General features: G+C 43.2%; 1 protein-coding gene across 5 annotated transcripts in view; it reads right to left on the reverse strand.

The window, feature by feature from the left end:
- Positions 1-21,743, reverse strand: part of LOC124594964 (endonuclease/exonuclease/phosphatase family domain-containing protein 1-like) — a 125,597-nt gene that overhangs the window by 83,417 nt on the left and 20,437 nt on the right. For all 5 annotated transcript variants that reach the window (XM_047133484.1, XM_047133485.1, XM_047133482.1 and 2 more), the window contains 2 exons: positions 14,995-15,206; positions 14,109-14,316 (listed from right to left, as the gene is read on the reverse strand). In XM_047133484.1, coding sequence (XP_046989440.1) covers positions 14,109-14,316; positions 14,995-15,206 — 420 coding nt within the window. The remainder of the gene's footprint in view (positions 1-14,108; positions 14,317-14,994; positions 15,207-21,743) is intronic.

Below are 21,743 nucleotides of genomic sequence, written 5' to 3' on the forward strand. Positions count from 1 at the left end.
CACTTGAAATTTTTGTATGTAAGAATCAATGTAATATATTCCAAGAATCAACTTTTCACTTTTGCATTTGAGAGGTGCTTCAACAGAGCCAACCAAGATGAACATCACATATTTTATGGCATGAATTACAAGTAAAAATCTTACCATCTTTTCCTTATTCCTACAGCCTGGTTTTTCATTATTATTTTTTCAGTTATCTATCACGGCACCAAACCAAGATGGAAAATAGTAGAGCATGCTGTTATGGGAAAAGGATAGTTAAAGACCATTCAGAGCATGCACAGTAGCAAAAAGAGTAGTTCCATCCTGAATTCTGTCAAACCTAGTCAGAAAGATTTTTTCCACACATATATCTGTGTGTGTGTGTGTGTGTGTGTGTGTGTGTGTGTAAGGTAAGTCTTCCGCTCCCGGGATTGGAATGACTCCTTACCCTCTCCCTTAAAACCCACATCCTTTCGTCTTTCCCTCTCCTTCCCTCTTTCCTGATGAAGCAACCTCGGGTTGCGAAAGCTTGAAATTTGTGTGTGTGTTTGAGAGTTTTTTATTGTCTCTATCAACATACCAATGCTTTCGTTTGGTGAGTTACAGCAATTTTAGTTTCTTTTTGAAGTTCATTTTATTACCTCTCAGATTCTCCATATTACTGTGTACATGGTCAAAGCTTTTTGTGGCTAAATATCTTACACTCCTTTCTGTACCACACAAACATAAGGGTTTGGCAACGGATAATGCACGTTATTTCCCTTTCTAGTATTATATTCATTAATGTTGCTTCCAAACTGTGACCAATTCTCGACAACAAATTTCATAAGGGAGTTGTCGTACTGTGAGGCTGCTTTCAGTATGCCGAACTGTTTAAAGAGATATCTACAAGAGAATCTGAAGCGGACAGCATTTGTTATCTTTACTACATGCTTCTGTGCAGCAAGAACTTTCATTCCTCAATACAGTGTTCGCCCAGAATATGATTCCATATGACATTTGTGGTTGATTGGTTGATTTGGTCAAGTCAACTTTTTGACATTTTTATTCCACAAATCTAAAATTATTCATAATACAAAAGCTGTGAGCTTAGACAAGTGATTTCAATTTCAGGTTCTTATCAATATAAACACCTAAGAATTAAGAATAAACTGTTTCATCACTGATTTGCCTTAATGCATTATTTCTAATGAGGTGTTCAGGCCTTGGGCAGAACAGAAGTACATATATCATGTTTTACCTAGGATCAGTGACAGAACATTAGTAGTGAACTAGTTATTATTTCAAAAGTAATTTCCATTCTGCATTAGGCTTAACTATAATATTAGTATCAGCTGCAAAGAGAACTAGTCCAGCTGTTCTGGCATACAACAGCTATTCATTTATATATATAACAAGAACAAGTGTGGACCCAATATCAATCCCTGTGGTACACCTGTAGTAACCATTTGCTATAATGAAGATGTTCATTGTGTGCATTCCTTGTGTTCCTGACCAAAGTTTCACTTTATATTCTTTTAATTAGATAGGATGAAAACCTGTTACCAGCTACCACCCAATTAAATGCTTTTGGCATGTCACATAAAATACCAGTTGGCAATATTTTTGCCATTCAGTTCATAAACTGAAAACTGGTATTTTCTATGCAGAGATCATTCTGAAACAAACATTGGGAGTAAGTATCTCATTTTGGGATAAGTATACTGTTATTCTTTCCATGCTCAATATTTTTCAGTATCACCAAGAAGGAAGCACATAGACTCATCAGCAATTATTAATATCTGCCTTAAAACATATCTTTTAAAAGGGTCTGACAATAATATATTTCAGCCTGTGGTATATTGCACATGTGACTAACAGCATTTTGTGTGTGTGTGTGTGTGTGTGTGTGTGTGTGTGTGTGTGTGTGTGTGTGTGAGTGAGTGAGTGAGTGAGTGGAGAGAGAGAGAGAGAGAACTGTATTCACTGTATTCATTTACTTGATTATAATGAATGCCATGGGAGTTATTGCTTTTGATGGAGGGAATTTTTATTTCCTTGGCAGAGAACTGAGTAATTGTGATTTGCATGTATGTACGTAGCTGTGGCATTGCTTGTTGAGTGTAGTCCACAGCTTTACCCTTGAAATGTCTATATCAATCCTTGACCACTGTGTATGAGAATCTGTTCTCGAGATTCTATTATGACTGCTACAGGAATAACACATACACTGTATTATCTTCAACACCACAGAATTTTATCTGACTGCAGAATGTTAAATACAGAGCTCAGGAGGATTAACACTAAATACCAGGCTCATGAGACTAGGAACATGGGAACAGATCAACTGCACTTAGTAAGCTCATTGTTTGCTTGTGTTACTTGGTATATTGTACATAGGAACCCATACAAGAATAGAGGTAAGAAAAATAGAATAACTAACATACAAACGTAACAAAACCAGGAATGAAAGCACTGTGTGTCACAAGAACAAATCACAGCGACTATAGCGGAATGCAGGGAACTATTGGTGCATGCGCAAAAATTGACATTTGGACTCAGGTTTACACTCACGCACTAACACAACACAGGCCAGATGACTGCTGCGGTTGTTACAACAGCCCTCTCGGCATGCGCGGAGCCCCATCCAGCATGCACATCCGGAAATACACATGACAGCCAGATCTCATGGTGTGTTGTAGAACATAAGTTGCTGGCTATTACCTTTCAATGGCATTTCTTGTGAATGGGGATGTCTGTTAGTCTTACGAAGCCTGTGCTACTGTATGTAGTAATACTTGCAACATCCATCACTTTTCTAACAGAATTAATTTTTGTATGCTTAGAGGCAATCCCTCCTTTTTGCTCTGTCACATCAGCCTTGCACCCCTTGTTGGACAGGATGAACAAGACATGCATGGCTCTTTACCATGTTCACAAATCCCTGAAGTAGCCTACTTATACCCAACTAACTTCTCACCCACTTCACTTTATTTGATGCTCTTTACAGGTGCCTGAAGTAACATTGACTACCCAGAAAACTATTTTTTTTTCTCTGCATTGAACAGATGCATAGTCATCACTTAATCAATATTGTGAAAATATGTCCCAGTATAATTCCCCGATTTCAGTTTTTTCGGCGTTATTTAACTGGGTGTGATAATGGCTTCAATATTTATTGCAGCTTCATAGGTTTTTCAAACTTCAAACCAATCATGAAATACAGTTACACTTCACTCTATGTGGCTACTCTTGAGAGGCTGCTGTAATCATACTGCAACAATTGTGATTTTTAAGTTCCATCAAGATTAGGACAGACTGTTTAGTACTTATGAAATGCAAAGGACAGACAGAAACTTCTCAGGTAGAGGGTGCATGCATTATTATTTTGGTGATTACAAAATCGAGTCAAATTTACAATGAACTGTGCAGTATTAGCCCTATTATCAGTACGATGTTACACCCCCACTGGGCTGGATGCATGCACCGATTCGATTGGGAATGCTACTAATGCAAGCTGGCCTACAACTGCTGTAAATGATCCTTGATATCCTGGATACTGACACTGGAATGGAGTTGACATGCAAGCCGGTCCCACAAATGTTCTATCAGGGACAAATGTGGGGATCATCATCGAGTCCATTCATAAAGGCACATGTCATGCTTCGACAAGTATGGTACAGTTGAAAAATGGTACCATGATACTGTCTCATGGGAGTTATCACTTGAGCATGCAGGATGTCCATGAGATATCATTGTGTAGTCAGAGTTCCCTCAGTCACTATCGGCCGTGACCTGAAGTCATACCCGTCAGCTCCCTACAGCATAACGCCAGGAGTAACACCATTGTGTCTCTCCGAAACATTGGAAGAATGGTATCCCCCCCCCCTCCCCCCCCGTGTTGCAACCATACCCACTGATGGTGGTCATCTGGGGTAGTGCAGAACAGCAATTAATTGCTGAGCACAATAGGATGCGCCCTGTGCATCCTTAGAAGTGCTACTGATACTCTCCAACTAATGGTAGAGAAAGATACAGAATGTTCCTGAAAGTCCATTACCATTTCTCAAAGACAGAGGCAGATGTGAAAGGGTCATGATGTGCTTGATACACAATATGGTGACCCTCCATTGTGGTGGAAGGATGTTGTTAACTGGAACCTTGACAGCATCTATATTTGTCCTCATGTACCCATGAAGTCCAACAAAGGGCCACTGTCACTTCCAAATGCCCAGAAATCTGGTTATTGCAAGAGTCTAGCAGCTGGTCACATGTAGACCGACAACAAGGCCTTTTTTAAGCTCTGAGCCACCTTATAACACTCTCTCACTCAAGTACAAAGCATCTACACATCCTTAAAAGTGATAAATAAACATCTGATACTGTTCACTTCCCTTATATACGCCCATCTGATACTGTTCACTTCCCTTATATACGCCCTATCATGCCTGGTAACAGCATTAAACATGAACAAAACTAATCTACTTTGGTGGCTTTTGTACCTGTCACAGTGAACTGCAACTCTTAATCATTTATGTGCCCATCAATGGTGGGTGTATATAGGTCAATAAATTATAGAGCGCAGCAATTGGCTATCTTTTTTCCTTCTCTTTCTTTCTTCTTCTTCTTCTTCTTTTTTGTTGTAGGTTTTATTATGCAAATCCAGATTTCGGCTAGTGCCTAGCCATTATCAATGGAACATTTTCTAATCTTGATGCATGTTAGTTCCTTATTGTTCGGACGTCAGTCACAGTTCTTTGAATAACAGTCGCTGAGTGCACCCACTTTCACAATGGAAGGTAACCTGTTAGTTCAACTCATGTTATTGATTCTGTCTTTTGTTAGTTTTGTTTTCACTGTGTGTTTTGGTATCACATTATGACTTTTTGTACATTTGTGTTCTGCATTTGATGTTTATATTTTTCCACCATTGCAACGTGTAATGTTATTTGGTTGACATTTTGAAACCGTGTCTGTGTAGCATGTCAGGGCTTGATATTACACCTATTGGTCAAAGTTGATGGGTGGTACAGAATGTTCTTGTTTAACTCCAAGATTATGTAATTGTACTCATTGGTGATCTGTCACAGGCTTCCTCCATTCACCTCATATTACGATTTACTGAACCAATGAAATTGCCCTGTACAGTGATTAAAAACTGCACTTACTATGTAATTAGAAGTCAATCCTATTTAAAAGCAAAGGTAAACCTCTATCATCTGATGGCCCCTGTATAAACAAATTAGGCCAACTGGTCACAACTTATAACACCGAATTTCCTCACAACTTAATCAAAATCAAACATTTTATTTCTCATAAGTAAACATCACGTATTCTGATACTTGGTCTTTTAGATGAAATGAAAACTTAAAAAATTATTTTGAATGAAATGAGAGTTAAACAATTAAATCCAGACAAAGTTTGTTTCACATTTATTGTTAATAAATTGAAGCTTACATGCAAGATTTTCCCTTCTTACAAACTTTTCACTATTTATAAACAATACGACTGGAAAAATGACATTTTTGTTGTATCAACTGAAACAGGAAGTACACTTATTTACTACTCAATATTAACAAAATTAACTGCTGATGCCCAATTAATAACTTTACTTTACAGGGGAACAAACTGACAACATTTTTCCTCTAGCCCTATCATGTTTCTTTCTCAAAGGGCTCTCATAGCTGCAGGAAAACAACATCTGTGTCAAAGGGAGTAGCAAGGGTAAGGAATCAATTTGGCTACAAATAGTGGCACAACACAAATAATACCTCTCAATCTGGCTGGAGTCCAGCAGCAGGTACACATCATATTACAGCTTCAAACAATTTAAGCACACTAGATGTGACATTGAAATATTGTGTGCTCTATCAGCAACCCAAAAACAAATCATCAGTCAACTATACCTAGAAAAATCTTGAGGATTATGTTACATAAGCAATTTATGTTTGCTGAAAGGGTCTGCTATTCCCATGAAAAAAACTAATTATACAAAGACCAGCTACCATATATGCCACAGTGAGATTTCTCTAAACTGTAGAATGTCAGGTGTTGCAATGCACTGTTGCATGCATTCAAAATAAATTGGCATCCTACATGACAGCAAAACCAACATTTTTTTTTTTTTTTTAAATATGAATATTCTCCATCATGTTCCACTTTTTTGCTTCACACAGAAGTTGCAGTTTGAAAATTAATCTTCAGTAATATCTCTAAAAACAGTACCAATAAAGTTTTTTTTAATGAGATACAACACATGGTCTACACCACACCTTATTTGTCCATTGTAAATTACATGTTTCAACAGACTGCCATCATCAGATTAGAGAAGAAAGCAATAACCACAACCTGACACATGTAAATTACAAGATTCAATACAAAAATTGATGTATATTATGTAGTAATTATTTCTTTCTTTCTTTCTTGAATCTGATGATGACTATTCTTCAAAACATTGATGGGGATAATTAAGCACTATATAGACAGTTCTTTTATTGCAAAAGTGCACCATGATCATTGAACCTATTCACGACTTTTTGCATTTTATAATCTAAGTTATAAGAAGATCAATAATCTTTGCTCTCAATGCAATGCCTCAATTCAGTAGCAGTCCAGTTTGCTTTGAAAATACATAGCCTGACTAAAACAAGTGAAGCACTCAGAAGACATGGTTAGACATCAATGTAATGTTGTGCATGCACATACCACTGGAAGATTTATAAATGATTATAGTTGGAGTTCTCTGTGACAGGTAAACAGCCACCAAAATGCTTAAGTGTTGTCTGTGTTTAATACAGTGCCAGGACTGATAGTGTGTATAAGGGGCGTGAACAGTGTCAGATGAGCAATCACAGTGAAGGGCACAGAGATGCTATATACTCATGTGAGGCATTATTATTAGCACCTGAGAGTGTTTGAAATGGGTCTCATTATGAGTCTTCAGTTGTCTGGCTGGTTGAATTGTGCATTATCCAGATTTTTTTTGGGGGGTACGGGGGGGGGGGATTCAGATGCAACAGTGGCTTGATGTTGGACTGCATCAGAATACGAGGACAGGCATACGCGATATCAAAGTTCTGGTTAACTATCACAATTGAGGATGACCACATTGTACAGCAACTACACCGTAACCCCCTTCACGTCTGTGCCTGCCATCTGAGAACAAGGAGTTGAGTACCAGCAACATTCTGTATCGTCCCACACCACTGGCTGGAGACCAGCAACAGCAGCAGCAGCAGCAGCAGCGGGACTAGGGAATTACTGTGCCACGCATAGGCTCCCATTAATGTCAGACAAACAGCTGTGTCTAGAGTGGTGTTCTGATCAGGAAGCAAGGACTGCATATGAATAGCATTACATTGTGTTTAGCACTTAATCAGAGTTCTGCACTACCAAGGATTACGGTCACTGGCAAGTACGACAGCAACCTGAGGAGATGCCTCACCCTCCTAATGGTTTGGTGAGGCACAGCAGCGTTACTACTGATGTCATGGTGTGGGGAGCATCAGGTATGCTTCAAGTCAGCTGGTAGGGATCAAGGAAAATGTGACAGCACAACAGCACATCACGGACATCCTGTGTCCTCAAGTGTTCACATTCTTAGAATAGTATTGTAGTGCCATTTTTCAAGACAATGCTTGTCCGGACACAGCATGTGTCTCTATGAACCGTCTGCATGGTGCTGAGGTATTACCATGACCAGCAAGATCTCCATATCTTTCTCCGACAGAATGTGTGTGGGTCCAGCTCTGATGTCAGCATTCATGATATCAAGGACTAGCTGCAACAGATGTGGGCTTGCTTGCCTCTGGAGAGGTGACAACAGTTTTATGACACCCTTCCCAGCTGAATCAGTGCACGTATCCAGGGCCGTGGGAGTGCAACGTCGTACTGGTAAGTGGGTTCATACTCCCAAATTTCTTTTGTGGTGGTGGTGGTGGTGGTGGTGGTGGTGGTGGTTGTTGGGATGTTTAAGGGGGACTAAACAGCGAAGGTCATCAGTCCCCCATTCCAAAAACAGGCGAGCCGAAAATCGGCGAAGCAGGTAAAAACCAAAGGGGGGAGGAGACGCCCCCCAGGCACTAAAAGAACACAAATGCAGCAACAAACACTACAGACAAGAAGAGTACAGAGGAACACCAGACAGAAAGGAACAGAAGAAAATAAGATGGCCGGAGACTGGTTGACTGACCACAAGAACAAAAAAAAGGGAAAGAGTCAACCATCCGACGACACACCAAAACAGCAACAAATATTGAGGGACGTGAGGACAAAAGACACAGAAAGGGAAAGGTGCAGGACCGCCCTAAATTGAACCATAAAAAGGACTGTCACAGATAAAATTTAAAACGTTGTCAGCCATGGAGGCATCGTCACATAAAACCAAAGGCAAAGTGCCCGGGAGATTAAAAGACTGCCGGAAGGTGCGCAGTCGGGGACACTCCAGCAAAATGTGGGCGACCGTCAGCTGGAACCCACACCGACACAGGGGCGGATCCTCCTGACGCAAAAGATGGCCGTGCGTCAGGTAGGTATGGCCGATGCGGAGCCGACACAGGATTACAGAGTCCCTGCGAGAAGCCCGCAGGGAGGAGCGCCACACATCGGTCGTTTCCTTGACAGCCCGCAGTTTATTCGGGGATGTCATGCCACGCCACTCAGCAGTCCACATCCCAAGCACCTTACGGCGCAACACCAGCTGCTGATCGCGAGCCGTGAGGCCGATTTCCAAAGCTGGGGCTTCGATCGCCCCTTTGGCCAGCCTGTCGACACGTCCGTTCTCCGGGATGCCAATGTGACCTGGCGTCCAAATAAAGACCACCGAACGACCAGAGCGGGTAATGGCGGAAACAGACTCCTGAATAGAGGACACCAGAGGAGAAGAGGTATAGCAGCGGTCGATGGCCTGGAGGCTGCTCAGGGAGTCACTGCAGATGACGATGGACGTACCTGAGCAGGAACGCATATGCTCAAGAGCGCGCAATATGGCCACCAGCTCTGCAGTAAAAATACTGCAGCCAGCCGGCAAGGAGCGCTGTTCAACATGGGCAGCGTGAGCAAAAGCGTAGCCAGTGCGACCATCAACCAGGGAACCATCAGTGAAGACAGTCTCACAGCCCGAAAATGAGGCGAGGAGCGCAAGAAAACGGCGACGGAGGGCCACAGGCGGAACCGAGTCCTTGGGTCACTGTGCCAAGTCCAGACGGACGGACGGCTGGGGCAAACACCAGGGAGGCGTAGGTGCACGGACCCGGAAGGGAGGCAGAAGAGGGAAGGACCCCAGTTCCGACAGCAGGGACTGGACGCGGACAGCTATGGAAAGCCCAGACCTAGGTCACCGTTCGGGCAGATGGAGGACCATGGCAGGGAATAGCAGGCGACGATTGGGATGGCCCAGCGAGCAATGCACGTGGACAGCATAGTCAGCGAGCAGTCGATGGCGGCGAATCCCCAGTGGGGGAATCCCGGCCTCCACCAGTAGACTATCCACAGGGCTCATACGAAAAGCGCCAGTGGCAAGCCGAACCCCACAGTGGTGTATGGTGTCTAACAACTTCAACACTGAGGGTGATGCAGACCCATAGGCCAGGCTCCCATAATCAAGCCTCGACTGCACAAGGGCTCTGTATAATCTCAACAGCGTGCAGCGATCCGCACCCCAAGAGGTGTGGCTCAGGCAGCGGAGGGCGTTGAGGTGCCGCCAGCACTTTTGCTTCAGCTGAGTAATATGAGGAACCCATGTGAGCCGGGCATCAAAGACGAGTCCCAAGAAGCGGCAAGTGTCCACCACTTCAAGCAGGTGGCCGTCGAGAGAAAGTTCAGGATGAGGGTGGACCGTCCGACACCTGCAGAAGTGCATAACTCGAGTCTTGGCTGCAGAGAACTGTAAACCATGAGTCAGAGCCCATGATGCTGCCTTGCGAACGGCGACTTGCAGCCTGCGTTCGGCGACTCCCGTAGTCGTGGAGCTAAAGGAGATGCAGAAGTCGTTGGCATACAAAGAAGGAGACACGGACAACCTCACGGCTGCAGCCAGACCATTAATGGCCACTAGAAACAAGGAGACGCTCCACACCGAGCCCTGCGGGACCCCATTTTCCTGTATGTAAGATGAACTAGAGGCGGCACCCACTTGCACCCGGAAAGAGCGGCGCAATAAAAAGGTTTGAAGGAAAGCCGGGAGCTGACCACGAAGACCCCACTCATGCAATGTAGCAAGGATGTGATGCCTCCATGTGGTGTCATACGCCTTCCGCAGATCAAAAAATACAGCAACGAGATGCTGACGTCGGGCAAAGGCCATACGGATAGCAGATTCCAGCCGCACCAGACCGGCCCCGACGGAAGCCACCCTGGGATGGAGCGAGGAGACCGCGCGACTCAAGGACCCAACACAAACGCCGCCCCACCATATGTTCGAGCAATTTGCACAAAACGTTGATGAGGGTAATGGGACGATAGCTGTCCACCGCCAGTGGGTCCGCACTGGGCTTCAAGATGGGGACAATAAGACCCTCTCGCCATTGCGACGGGAACACGCCCTCGCTCCAAATGCGGTTAAAGATGGTGAGGATGTGTCTCTGGCAGTCCCGGGAGAGATGCTTCAGCATCTGTGCGTGGATGCAGTCTGGTCCTGGTGCCGTATCAGGGCAGTCGGCGAGGGCAGCGAGGAGTTCTCTCTCACTGAAAGGAGCATTGTATTTTTCAGAATGACGCGTGTGGAATGATAACGGCGTCTGCTCGGCTCGCTCCTTTAGAGAGCGAAAGGCGGGGGGATAAGTGGCAGTGGCAGAGCTCTGAGCAAAGTGCGCAGCAAGGTGTTCAGCAATGGCGGCAGTGTCCATGCAGACAGCGCCGTCCAAGGAGATCCCAGGGACACCCATAGGGGTCTGGTATCCATAAATCCGCCGGATCCGGGACCACACGAGCGAGGGGGAGACACGGGAGCCCAAGGATGAGACATACCTCTCCCAGCACTCCTGCTTACGCCATGCGATAAGGCGACGGGCCAAGGCACGGAGCCTCTTAAAGGCGATGAGGGTCTCTAGAGACGGGTGCCGCCTATGACACTGGAGAGCCCGCCTACGGTCACGAATAGCCTCAGCAATCTCCGGCGACCACCAGGGGACAGCCTTCCTCCGAGGGAGTCCAGAAGAGCGGGGGATGGCAGCCTCGGCCGCCGAAATGATTGACGTGGTTAAGACACGGACCACCTCGTCAATGTCACCCTGTGGGGGAGACTCAATGGTTGCAGCGGAAGTAAAAGCCGGCCAGTCAGCCCTGTGGAGAGCCCAGCGGGGCAGGCGCCCAGAAGAATGACACTGGGGCAGTGACAAATAGATGGGAAAATGGTCACTACCACACAGGTCAGGATGCACCCTCCAGTGGAGGGATGGGACAAGTCCGGGGCTGCAAAGAGAGAGATCGATGGCCGAGAACGAGCCATGGGCCACACTGAAATGCGTGGGGCCACCGGTGTTCAAGAGGCTAAGGTCGAGCTGAGCCAACACATGCTCCACGGCACGACCGCGGTCATTGGAGACAGTCCCACCCCATAGAGGGTTGTGGGCATTGAAATCGCCCAGAAGCAGCAATGGTGGTGGGAGCTGAGCCAGCAGCGCAGCCAAGACATGTCGGGGGAGCTCCCCATCCGGAGGAATGTAAACAGAGCAAACAGTAATAGCTGGTGAGAGCTCAACCCTGACAGCGACTGCCTCTAAAGGTGTCAGAAGGTGTACTGGCGAGCTACAGACAGAGTGGTGAACAAAGAGGCAAACCCCACCTGATGCTCGTTGACAGGCAGCACGGGGCAAGTTTCCTGCAGAGCAATGCAGAGAACAGGGGAAGCACTCAGAAGCATCCGGAGCACAGGCAGGTGGCGGAAATAACCGCCGCCATTCCACTGGAGAATGGAAGCAGTAAGGGACTGGGAGGGCGTGAAGGTGACTAAGAGGCAGACGGCGCCTCAGAGCCAACTGCTGCCACCGGGGGAGAGTCAGCTGAGGCCATAGGAAAGGCCCCCGAGGGTTCCGTGAGGGCGAGATCCGCGGCAGAGGCGAGGATCTCCACCTCATCCCCGGAGCCAGGACTATGTACAGCAGGCGGCACTGAAACCGCCGGAACGTCCTTCTTCTTGGACACATTCCGTTCCTTCTTCTCGCATCTGCCCTTAGGGTGAGAGGGCTGGGAGAGCTTCTCTGAAGGAGCGTCGGAGGCTGACGACGACGCAGAAGCCCTACGACCAGCAGGTGGTGGAACCTTCAGCCACTGGCTGACATCCGGCTGGGTAGGAGAAGAAACGGAGGAAGGGAGAGCCCCGAGGGACCCCTTCCGCGAGAGAGGAACCGGCAGAGGCAACGCCGGTGGAGAAGGAGGGGGAGGGATCGAGCCCCCCGGTTTTTGAGCAGACGTCACTCCCGAAGTAAGCGTGGGGGGAGTGACAGAAGAGGGTTTGCCCCCAACGGCTAAGGGGGCAACAGAGGAAGGCGTGCCCCCAGACATGAGGGGGGCAGACAGAGAGGCACGGCCCTGAGGGCCCACTGAAGGCGGCACAGAGGAGGCGACAACCGCCGCTCGCGAGGGCGACGATGACGTGGCTGCAGCATAAGATGTTCGAAGGGAAGCAGGATACAACCTTTCAAATTTCAGTTTTGCCTCTCGATAAGTAAGCCGGTCCAGGGTCTTAAATTCCATTATCTTCCGCTCCTTATGAAGAACAGGGCAATCCGGCGAGCATGGAGAATGGTGCTACCCCCAGTTGACACATACAGGCGGAGGCGCACATGGAGAATCGGGATGAGAGGGGCGTCCGCAATCTCGACATGTGGCGCTGGATGGGCAACGGGAGGACATGTGCCCAAACTTCCAGCACTGGAAGCACTGCATCGAGGGAGGGACGTAGGGCTTGACGTCACAACGGTAAACCATTACCTTGACCTTCTCGGGCAAGACATCACCCTCGAAGGCCAAGATAAAGGCACCGGTGGCCACCCTGTTAGTCTTGGGTCCTCGATGTACACGACGGACAAAATGCACTCCACGTCGTTCTAAGTCGGCTCTCAGCTCGTCATCGGATTGTAACAAGAGGTCACGATGGTAAATAATCCCCTGGACCATATTTAAGCTACTGTGGGGAGTGACGGTAACAAGGACATCACCCAGATTATCACACAAGAGCAATGCTCGTGACTGGGCTGGGGAAGACGTCTTGTGGATGGACCCATTCCTCATTTTAGACAACCCCGCCACCTCCCCAAACTTATCCTCCAGGTGTTCCACAAAAAACAGAGGCTTCGTCGTAAGAAAGGAGTCACCATCAGTCCTGCAGCAGACAAGGTATTGTGGTACATAAGGCTCCCGCTTGGCACTAGATCTACGTCCCTCCCATGGCGCAGCCAACGAGGGGAATGACTGAGGGTCATATTGCGCAGCATCAAAGTCTACTCTGCCTCGCTCAGAGACGCTGGTGGCAGTGTGACCACCAGCTTGGTGTGATTTATTGCGCTTCATTGTGCCTCATCCGCCCAGATGCCACCTACTCCGAACGAGGGCTCTCCCCAAGGGCACCACCCAGCCAAAGCAACGGGTACCTGGCCGATATCCCGTTGCCCGGAGTCCCCGCGCCCCAGACAAGATGGGCACATACTCCTTGGCATGCATGGGGAGGAAACAGCTCTGGCATCTGCAGTGCGATCCCTGCGTGGTCAGGGGGCTACCACCAAGAGGGTACATGACGACCCCACCACAACGGACTGGCTACCGTGCTGGATTTTAGGCGTTGTCAAACCCAAGAGCGGACCATCACAGAAGGCCGAAACGTTTGAGACTCCTTTTAGTCGCCTCTTACGACAGGCAGGAATTCCGCGGGCCTATTCTTACCCCCGAACCCGCAGGGGGAATTTCTTTTGTAAAGTTGACTAGGTATTGTAATCACTGGAGCACCATCAAATAGCCTCTCAATCCGCGCAGTTTCATTTCCTCTTTTCCTACTGGGTGCTTCACTTTTTTGTCAGGCAGCATAATTTAATAGTCACTAATTTAAGATCAGTATTATAGTTACAAAATAATGATTAATTAGTAGCCAGTTATCATATGCATCTGCTGTAAATCAATAATCTGGTATAATAAAAGGGAAGTAGAATACTAACCTTTGCCAGATCCTCTAATGTTCTAAATGGCCCTCTCCTTAATCTGTGTTCAACTATGTTAGCTGCAAGTTCTTGGTTAAGGCCATTTACAGTCATCAGCTCAAAAACTGTTGCAGAGTTCACATCTACAGTTCGGCTAGTAGATCCAGCCTGAGAAAACTCTGAACTTGCTATACTGTCAAAGGACTGTGCTCGAGATGATGCACAACTAGAAAGCCATTTCAAAGAAAAGTATATTACGTATTTCATCAATTGAAGAGAGACAGTCAAAAAGCAATACAATTTTTTTTTTTACATTGAATATAAGGCTCTCCAATATGAGAATACAATTACTTAAGAATCAGAGAAAGAAGTCTTACCAAATGTGAAGTCTGCTCAAATATCAGCAATTTGACACATATATAGACAGAAGTTAATAGATACAAAAAATGTTTCTGTTCACTCCCCATATTCACCCGATTTATATCCCACTGTCTTCTTTCTGTTCTCTTACATCACACAAAATGTTGATGGACGATGATTTCATCACCTAAAGAAGCTGATGAATCCTCCGAAAATCATGTTTTTGAGTTAACAGTGGAGAGGAAAAATGTTCCCAGAATTGATTCAAACCCAGGCAAAAATGTGTTAATTCTGAAGGCAAATAATTAGAAACAATAGCATTATTTATATCAAAATATTGATTTTTAACTGTTTTTGTAAAAACTTAGAATGTGGCTCCCATATTTTACTAAGAGGAACACAACGAAACCTGTTGGCACAAGCTAACAATAACAGTCCAGTGACTAGGGATAAGTATGTAAACTGAAAATGACATTGATACATACACCTATAAAAGAAGAGAGTTAATCTTCTTCAGACTTTTGAATTATATTATAAATCATACCTTGCATTTTTGCTCCTAACACATATCTCTGGGCGAATCAAATCCAGTTTCTCTGCTCCTACACCAGACACTAGAGCAAGATCTTCAACTTTCTTAAACCTTCCAATAGCTTGACGATATTCCACAATGCTTCGTGCAATGTGCCTTGTAATCCCTGGCAGCGTCATTAACTCTTCTTCACTGGCTGTGTTTACATTTAACAGTTCTATATGCTGAAATTGGAATTAAATTTCATAACTAGTTTGATTTAAGCTGAAAAAACAACAAAAATCAATGGAGAAATATAATAAAACAATAGTAAAGTCTATTTCACATATATCGTAATACTCATACTTTGAATGAAGGAACATCAGTGTAATTGTTGACAATCCATTAGCAACAGAGCATCAGATAGAATGGACAAAATGGGGAATGATATCAACCATGCCAATTTCAAAGGAATCATCACGATATTCATCATTTGCCTTAATCAGTGTAACAGAATCACAGAAACTTAAAATCTGGATGGCCTGAGTAGAATTTGAACACCACTGATCTCAAATGCAAATCCAGTGACTCAACCAATGTGTTTCCTGCCATGAGGTTTCACGATTTGATAAGATTAATGCAATATTAGTCAAAAGAACAGTAGGTTTTCTTTGATTTGCGTCTTTCTATTTAAGAGCTTAAATCACTGACAGCTACACAAATTACATGCACTATATGAAATTGGACATGCACACACTTCACAGACAGAAAGACAAATGTAATTGAAATGTTCAGAGAAGAGCTGCATGATTTATAAGATATTGATTGGTCAGTATCAACACATTACAGAAATATTAAAGTAATTCCACCAGGACACTATATAAAACATCTCACACACAAAATGAATGAGCAGCTTTCAAGATTTTGAGGACATAATACCCAGACATTCAGCATATTTTCCTCATGGTGCATCCGTAACCAAGCCAGCATCTTATACATGATATGTAAAATTACAGCAAACATGTGTAGTTTGCTTCCTATGTCCCGTGGTTAATATATTTTAAAATATTCATGGATTTGAGGCACTGTGCATCAATGTCCCTCAGTTGTGACAAGTACATAAGCTTTTGAGTAAAAAATTCCCAAAAACAACATACACTTAACACTTGTAGCAGTGACATTTCCTCCTAGTTCAGCTTGGACAGATAAAATATACACACACAGACTTAATGAGTCAGAAACCTATAACAAAGTTTTTGTTTCAATCCATTCTTTCAGCCTTTGAATTGTTAGCTATAGTTCAAGTACAAGTAGGGGTTGCAAGGTCAGAAGAAGAGGGACAAATAGAAAAATAATCTATGATTAAGGTATACTGAATTAGGCTCCATATTCTCTAAGCTACATGACTAAAAGTAAAAGTGAAGATGACCACACACACCACCTTCACCGAAAGCAGTAATGCAAACTGTCTTAGATTTGAGAACACAGATAAAAATGACATTTCTAACATCTACACAAAAGCTTTTTCCTGTAAAGCTACTAAGAGAAACATTATGACAGATTTTTTAAAGTCTGTGTGATCCTTTGATACAAGAAGTAAACATTATCTTCACAAAAAATCTCAGGATGGAACTGAAAGGAGTACATTATTCAAGCATAGAAGTATACAATAAACTTCCAGTTCATGTCAAATCAGTCATTGGGGATAAGACTAAATTCAAAAAACCAGCTAAAACTTTGTCTTTTGAATAGTTCTTTCTATTCTTTACAGGTATACTTTGACAATGTGTAATAATTAGCAAAATGTGTTTAATTTAAAGCATTTCTTTATGAAATGACTATGCAACACTGGTATATCAATCACTGATGGAATGCTTTTTAAATGAATTAGAATGTAAGACTTACAATTTTTTTCTGTAACCATTCTTACTTGTATAATCTGTGTTGTTACTTGAACAGTTGAATCTCATGTATCTGTTTACATGTGATTTAGATTCTAAGCCTCATCATCATTTACTTGTGGTTATTACTGCAATAATCTGACACATTTTACATACTAGCAATACACTCTTATCAAGGATCCACGTAAATTGAAAATAAATAAATAAATTTCCAGATATCATGAGGGTGTTTTCTCCTGTTTCTTGAACAAAATTTCAATGAGTGTGGATGAGTTCTAATCTTTGTCTGTCACATGCCACAATGTGCCTATCATGACCAGCTGATGCGTGTCGTGAGTAGACCTCAGATTTTAGGTAAAAACCTATTTTGTTCCTCATTTCATAAAGGCAATAAAATTTCTACATAAACGAATTACACCAATTTATGATTGAAAACGCTAGTTTTATAGCGCCTAAAAATACCTCATTTCAGGTTAGTACCTGATTGTACCTCATTTTTAAAAATTCTAAAAATATCTAATTTCATGTTAGAGCCTGACTGTATCTAATTTTTAAAAATCAAGCCAAATAAAATTTGTCTGACTAAAACTACTCTTCTGGTCTTCCTGGATACTTAGAAAATGGTAACTGAATGGTAACTGGTTTCTTCACACCTTCCTGCCCTGTTGGGGCAGCCTGTTTAAAACACCTGCACTGTCTTCATTCAGTCGGTCTGCATGCTGCTTGTATGTGGTGAAATATTTCACAGCGACAGTGTATTTTGGGAAAGTCAAGCATGCCGAAAGCAACCATCTCCAAATCATCTCTGATTCGTCAGTGGTTACAACAATTTCCTGATTTCTCTACAGACAGAAGAGTTATTCACTGCAATGTGTGCAACAAAGATGTAAGTAAAATGTTAGCCTTTTAAATGTTATGCCCACTCAGAGAACAGTGATGCCAATGTGTTTTTTTTTTTTTTTTTCTCTGAGTTCACTTGGACCAGACACATGGGAATGGAAAAATATTGTTTCTAAACCCTTCATGTAGATTACTTTTCCTAAGTAGATCTCGTACGTAAATTCTTCCACAAAGTATTTCTCATTTCTTTTCGTTTTTAGGTACATTCTGAACAGAGGTTGCATTTAAGTTGGCATGTTGCAGGGATTAAACACCAGACAAATTTAAAAAATAAATCAAACTTGAAACAAATGTTTGTAACTAAACCAAATGCAACAAACAAAAATGAATTTCATATTGACCTGAGTTGAGCCATTGTTGCATCAAACATATCATTCAATGCAGTTGGAAATAGCCAGTACAAAAGTTTTCTAGAGGAACACTGTCACCACAGCATTCCATCAGAATTCACACTGATAAAGAATTATTTAGATACTTTATATGACAATACATTGAGCAGGATAAGGGAAGATATAGGTGATTCACATATGTAGATCTCTGTCAATGAGACAACTGACAGAAAAGGTCGTTATGTGGTTAATTTGACTGTTGGAAAGTTAGATCCTGGCACTTACCTTGTACCTCAGCTGATCTACAGCAAGTATACAAAAAAGACTAACCAGGAAACAATTGCTCACTTTGTTAATAAAGCCCTCAAATTAGTTTTCCCCAACAGCCTAGATGAAAATACAGTATTTGTTATCTACACTGATGCACCCACATACGAAACTGCTGCTGTTAAATTGTTGAATGTATTTTACCGAGCCTTGTTCCAAATCACATGCCTTGCCCAGGCCATGAATCGTGTATCTGAAATGATGTGTGTCTAGTTTCCACAGATAAATAAGCTAGTTTCAACCATCAAAAATTTTTTTATTAAGACACCTACAAGAATCCAGTTATTTTGAGAGGAACTTCCCAACGTACCACTTCCACCAGAACCTACACTTACTCGCTGGGGAATGTGGCTAGAAGACACCGAATACTACAGCGAGTATTTGGAATACATTAAGAACATGGTTCTTTAACTGCAGGAGGAGGCAGTGAGCATTACTTCAGCTACAGACCTTCTAAAGGACCGAACAATTTCCAACGACATTGTATGCATAAAATCTCATTATGTATTTTTGGTCCCTATTATTAAAGTTCTGGAGTGTTGAGGGAAACATGTCTACAAGCAACTGCGATTGATAGAAGAGGTGACAGAAAAAAAATCAACTTGGTCCCAGGTTCTATTGGTATGAAAGATAGTGAGAAACTAAAGACAGTGCTACAGTGAGAAACTAAAGACAGTGCTACAAAAAATTCAGGACTGACCACCCTCTGCATAGTGGCTGTTATCTTATCAGGTAAATCAACAGAACATGAGTGTGCAGTTCCATTACGTCTAATACTGTCATTTAAATATGCTCAGGTGATATCTGTTGACGTGGAACGCTCATTCTCGGCATATAAGATGCTATTAACAGACAAGAGATGCAGTTTCTCAATGGAAAATCTGGAGAAAGTGTTAATTATTCACTGTGACTGTAATTTTGGTCATGGACAATAATATAATGTGGATTTTTGTCAATCTATCTATCTTTCTAAACAATAAAATGTCACATTTTGATCACCTATTTTCTGATTTTTATAACCTATTTTTGTAAGTGATAGAACCTATTTTAGGTGCCTAATTTAAGACTTTTAGAACCTAAAAGTCTGAGGTCTAGTCATGAGCCGCAGAGAATACAGAACCCATTCTCCACATCAGGATGTGGCTTTTGTCAGTTTCATCATTGGAAGATTAAGTCTTCTCTTTCTTTGACAGTCACACTGAGACAGCAGATCAGACCACGAGCAAGTATGACAAAAATTCTGGCAAAGTATTCTGCAGAACAGGAAATAGGGCATATTTTACACTTGTAAATTATTCATCTACAAGCCATTTTCTAGAACAACTAATACCAAAACGTATAAAATGATAAAGTCACATACAGGGTGTTACAAAAAGGTATGGCCAAACTTTCAGGAAACATTTCTCACACACAAATAAAGAAAAGATGTTATGTGGACATGTGTCCGGAAACGCTTAATTTCCATGTTAGATCTCATTTTAGTTTCGTCAGTATGTACTGTACTTCCTCGATTCACCGCCAGTTGGCCCAATTGAAGGAAGTTAATGTTGACTTCGGTGCTTGTGTTGACATGCGACTCATTGCTCTACAGTACTAGCATCAAGCACATCAGTACGTAGCATCAACAGGTTAGTGTTCATCACGAACGTGGTTTTGCAGTCAGTGCAATGTTTACAAATGTGGAGTTGGCAGATGCCCATTTGATGTATGGATTAGCACGGGGCAATAGCCGTGGCGCAGTACGTTTGTATCGAGACAGATTTCCAGAACGAAGGTGTCCCGGCAGGAAGACGTTCCAAGCAACTGATCGGCGTCTTAGGGAGCACGGAACATTCCAGCCTATGACTCGCGACTGGGGAAGACCTAGAATGACGAGGACACCTGCAATGGATGAGGCAATTCTTTGTGCAGTTGACGATAACCCTAATGTCAGTGTCAGAGAAGTTGCTGCTGTACAAGGTAACATTGACCACGTCACTGTATGGAGAGTGCTATGGGAGAAACAGTTGTTTCTGTACCACGCGCAGCGTGTGCAGGCACTATCAGCAGCTGATTGGCCTCCACGGGTACACTTCTGTGAATGGTTCATCCAACAATTTGTCAATCCTCATTTCAGTGCAAATGTTCTCTTTACGGATGAGGCTTCATTCCAACGTGATCAAATTGTAAATTTTCACAATCAACATGTGTGGGCTGATGAGAATCCGCATGCAATTGTGCAATCACGTCATCAACACAGATTTTCTGTGAAAGTTTGGGCAGGCATTGTTGGTGATGTCTTGATTGGGCCCCATGTTCTTCCACCTACACTCAATGGAGCACGTTATCATGATTTCATACGGGATACTCTACCTGTGCTGCTAGAACATGTGCCTTTACAAGTACGACACAACATGTGGTTCATGCACAATGGAGCTCCTGCACATTTCAGTCGAAGTGTTCGTATGCTTCTCAACAACAGATTCGGTGACCGATGGATTGGTAGAGGCGGACCCATTCCATAGCCTCCACGCTCTCCTGACCTCAACCCTCTTGACTTTCATTTATGGGGGCATTTGAAAACTCTTGTCTACGCAACCCTGGTACCAAATGTAGTGACTCTTCGCGCTCGTATTGTGGACGGCTGTGATACAATACGCCATTCTCCAGGGCTGCATCAGCGCATCAGGGATTCCATGCGACGGAGGGTGGATGCATGTATCCTCGCTAACGGAGGACATTTTGAACATTTCCTGTAACAAAGTGTTTGAAGTCACGCTGGTACGTTCTGTTGCTGTGTGTTTCCATTCCATGATTAATGTGATTTGAAGAGAAGTAATAAAATGAGCTCTAACATGGAAAGTAAGTGTTTCCGGACACATGTCCACATAACACATTTTCTTTCTTTGTGTGTGAGGAATGTTTCCTGAAAGTTTGGCCATACCTTTTAGTAACACCCTGTATACAAGCTGCTTATGTCACAAGTAACCAACTGAAGCAGATGTTTAAGACTGTTGTATAAGAATGCTTCCACTAGTAATTTGTAAAACTGTTTGCCTTTGTCTCTCTGTACTAAATAGCTATTTCTCCCAGTCAACATTTTGCACTTAATAGTGCTTGTCAGGCAACATCAGTATGATATAAAATTTGTAGTCACTAAGGAGAACGCACATGAATATGACAGAAAAACAAGAACACACAGTAAATACAAAAAAAAAAACAAATATGCTAATGAACCTTCCACAGATCCTCAGTGAAATGGTTCTCAGGGATAGTGAATAAGACAAAAAATCTTAAACATATTTTCATTTAAAAGGTAATAAATTATGATAAAACATGCAAATAC

The sequence above is a fragment of the Schistocerca americana genome, chromosome 2 (genome assembly GCF_021461395.2).
Source record: "Schistocerca americana isolate TAMUIC-IGC-003095 chromosome 2, iqSchAmer2.1, whole genome shotgun sequence".
Taxonomy (NCBI): Eukaryota; Metazoa; Arthropoda; class Insecta; order Orthoptera; family Acrididae; genus Schistocerca; species Schistocerca americana.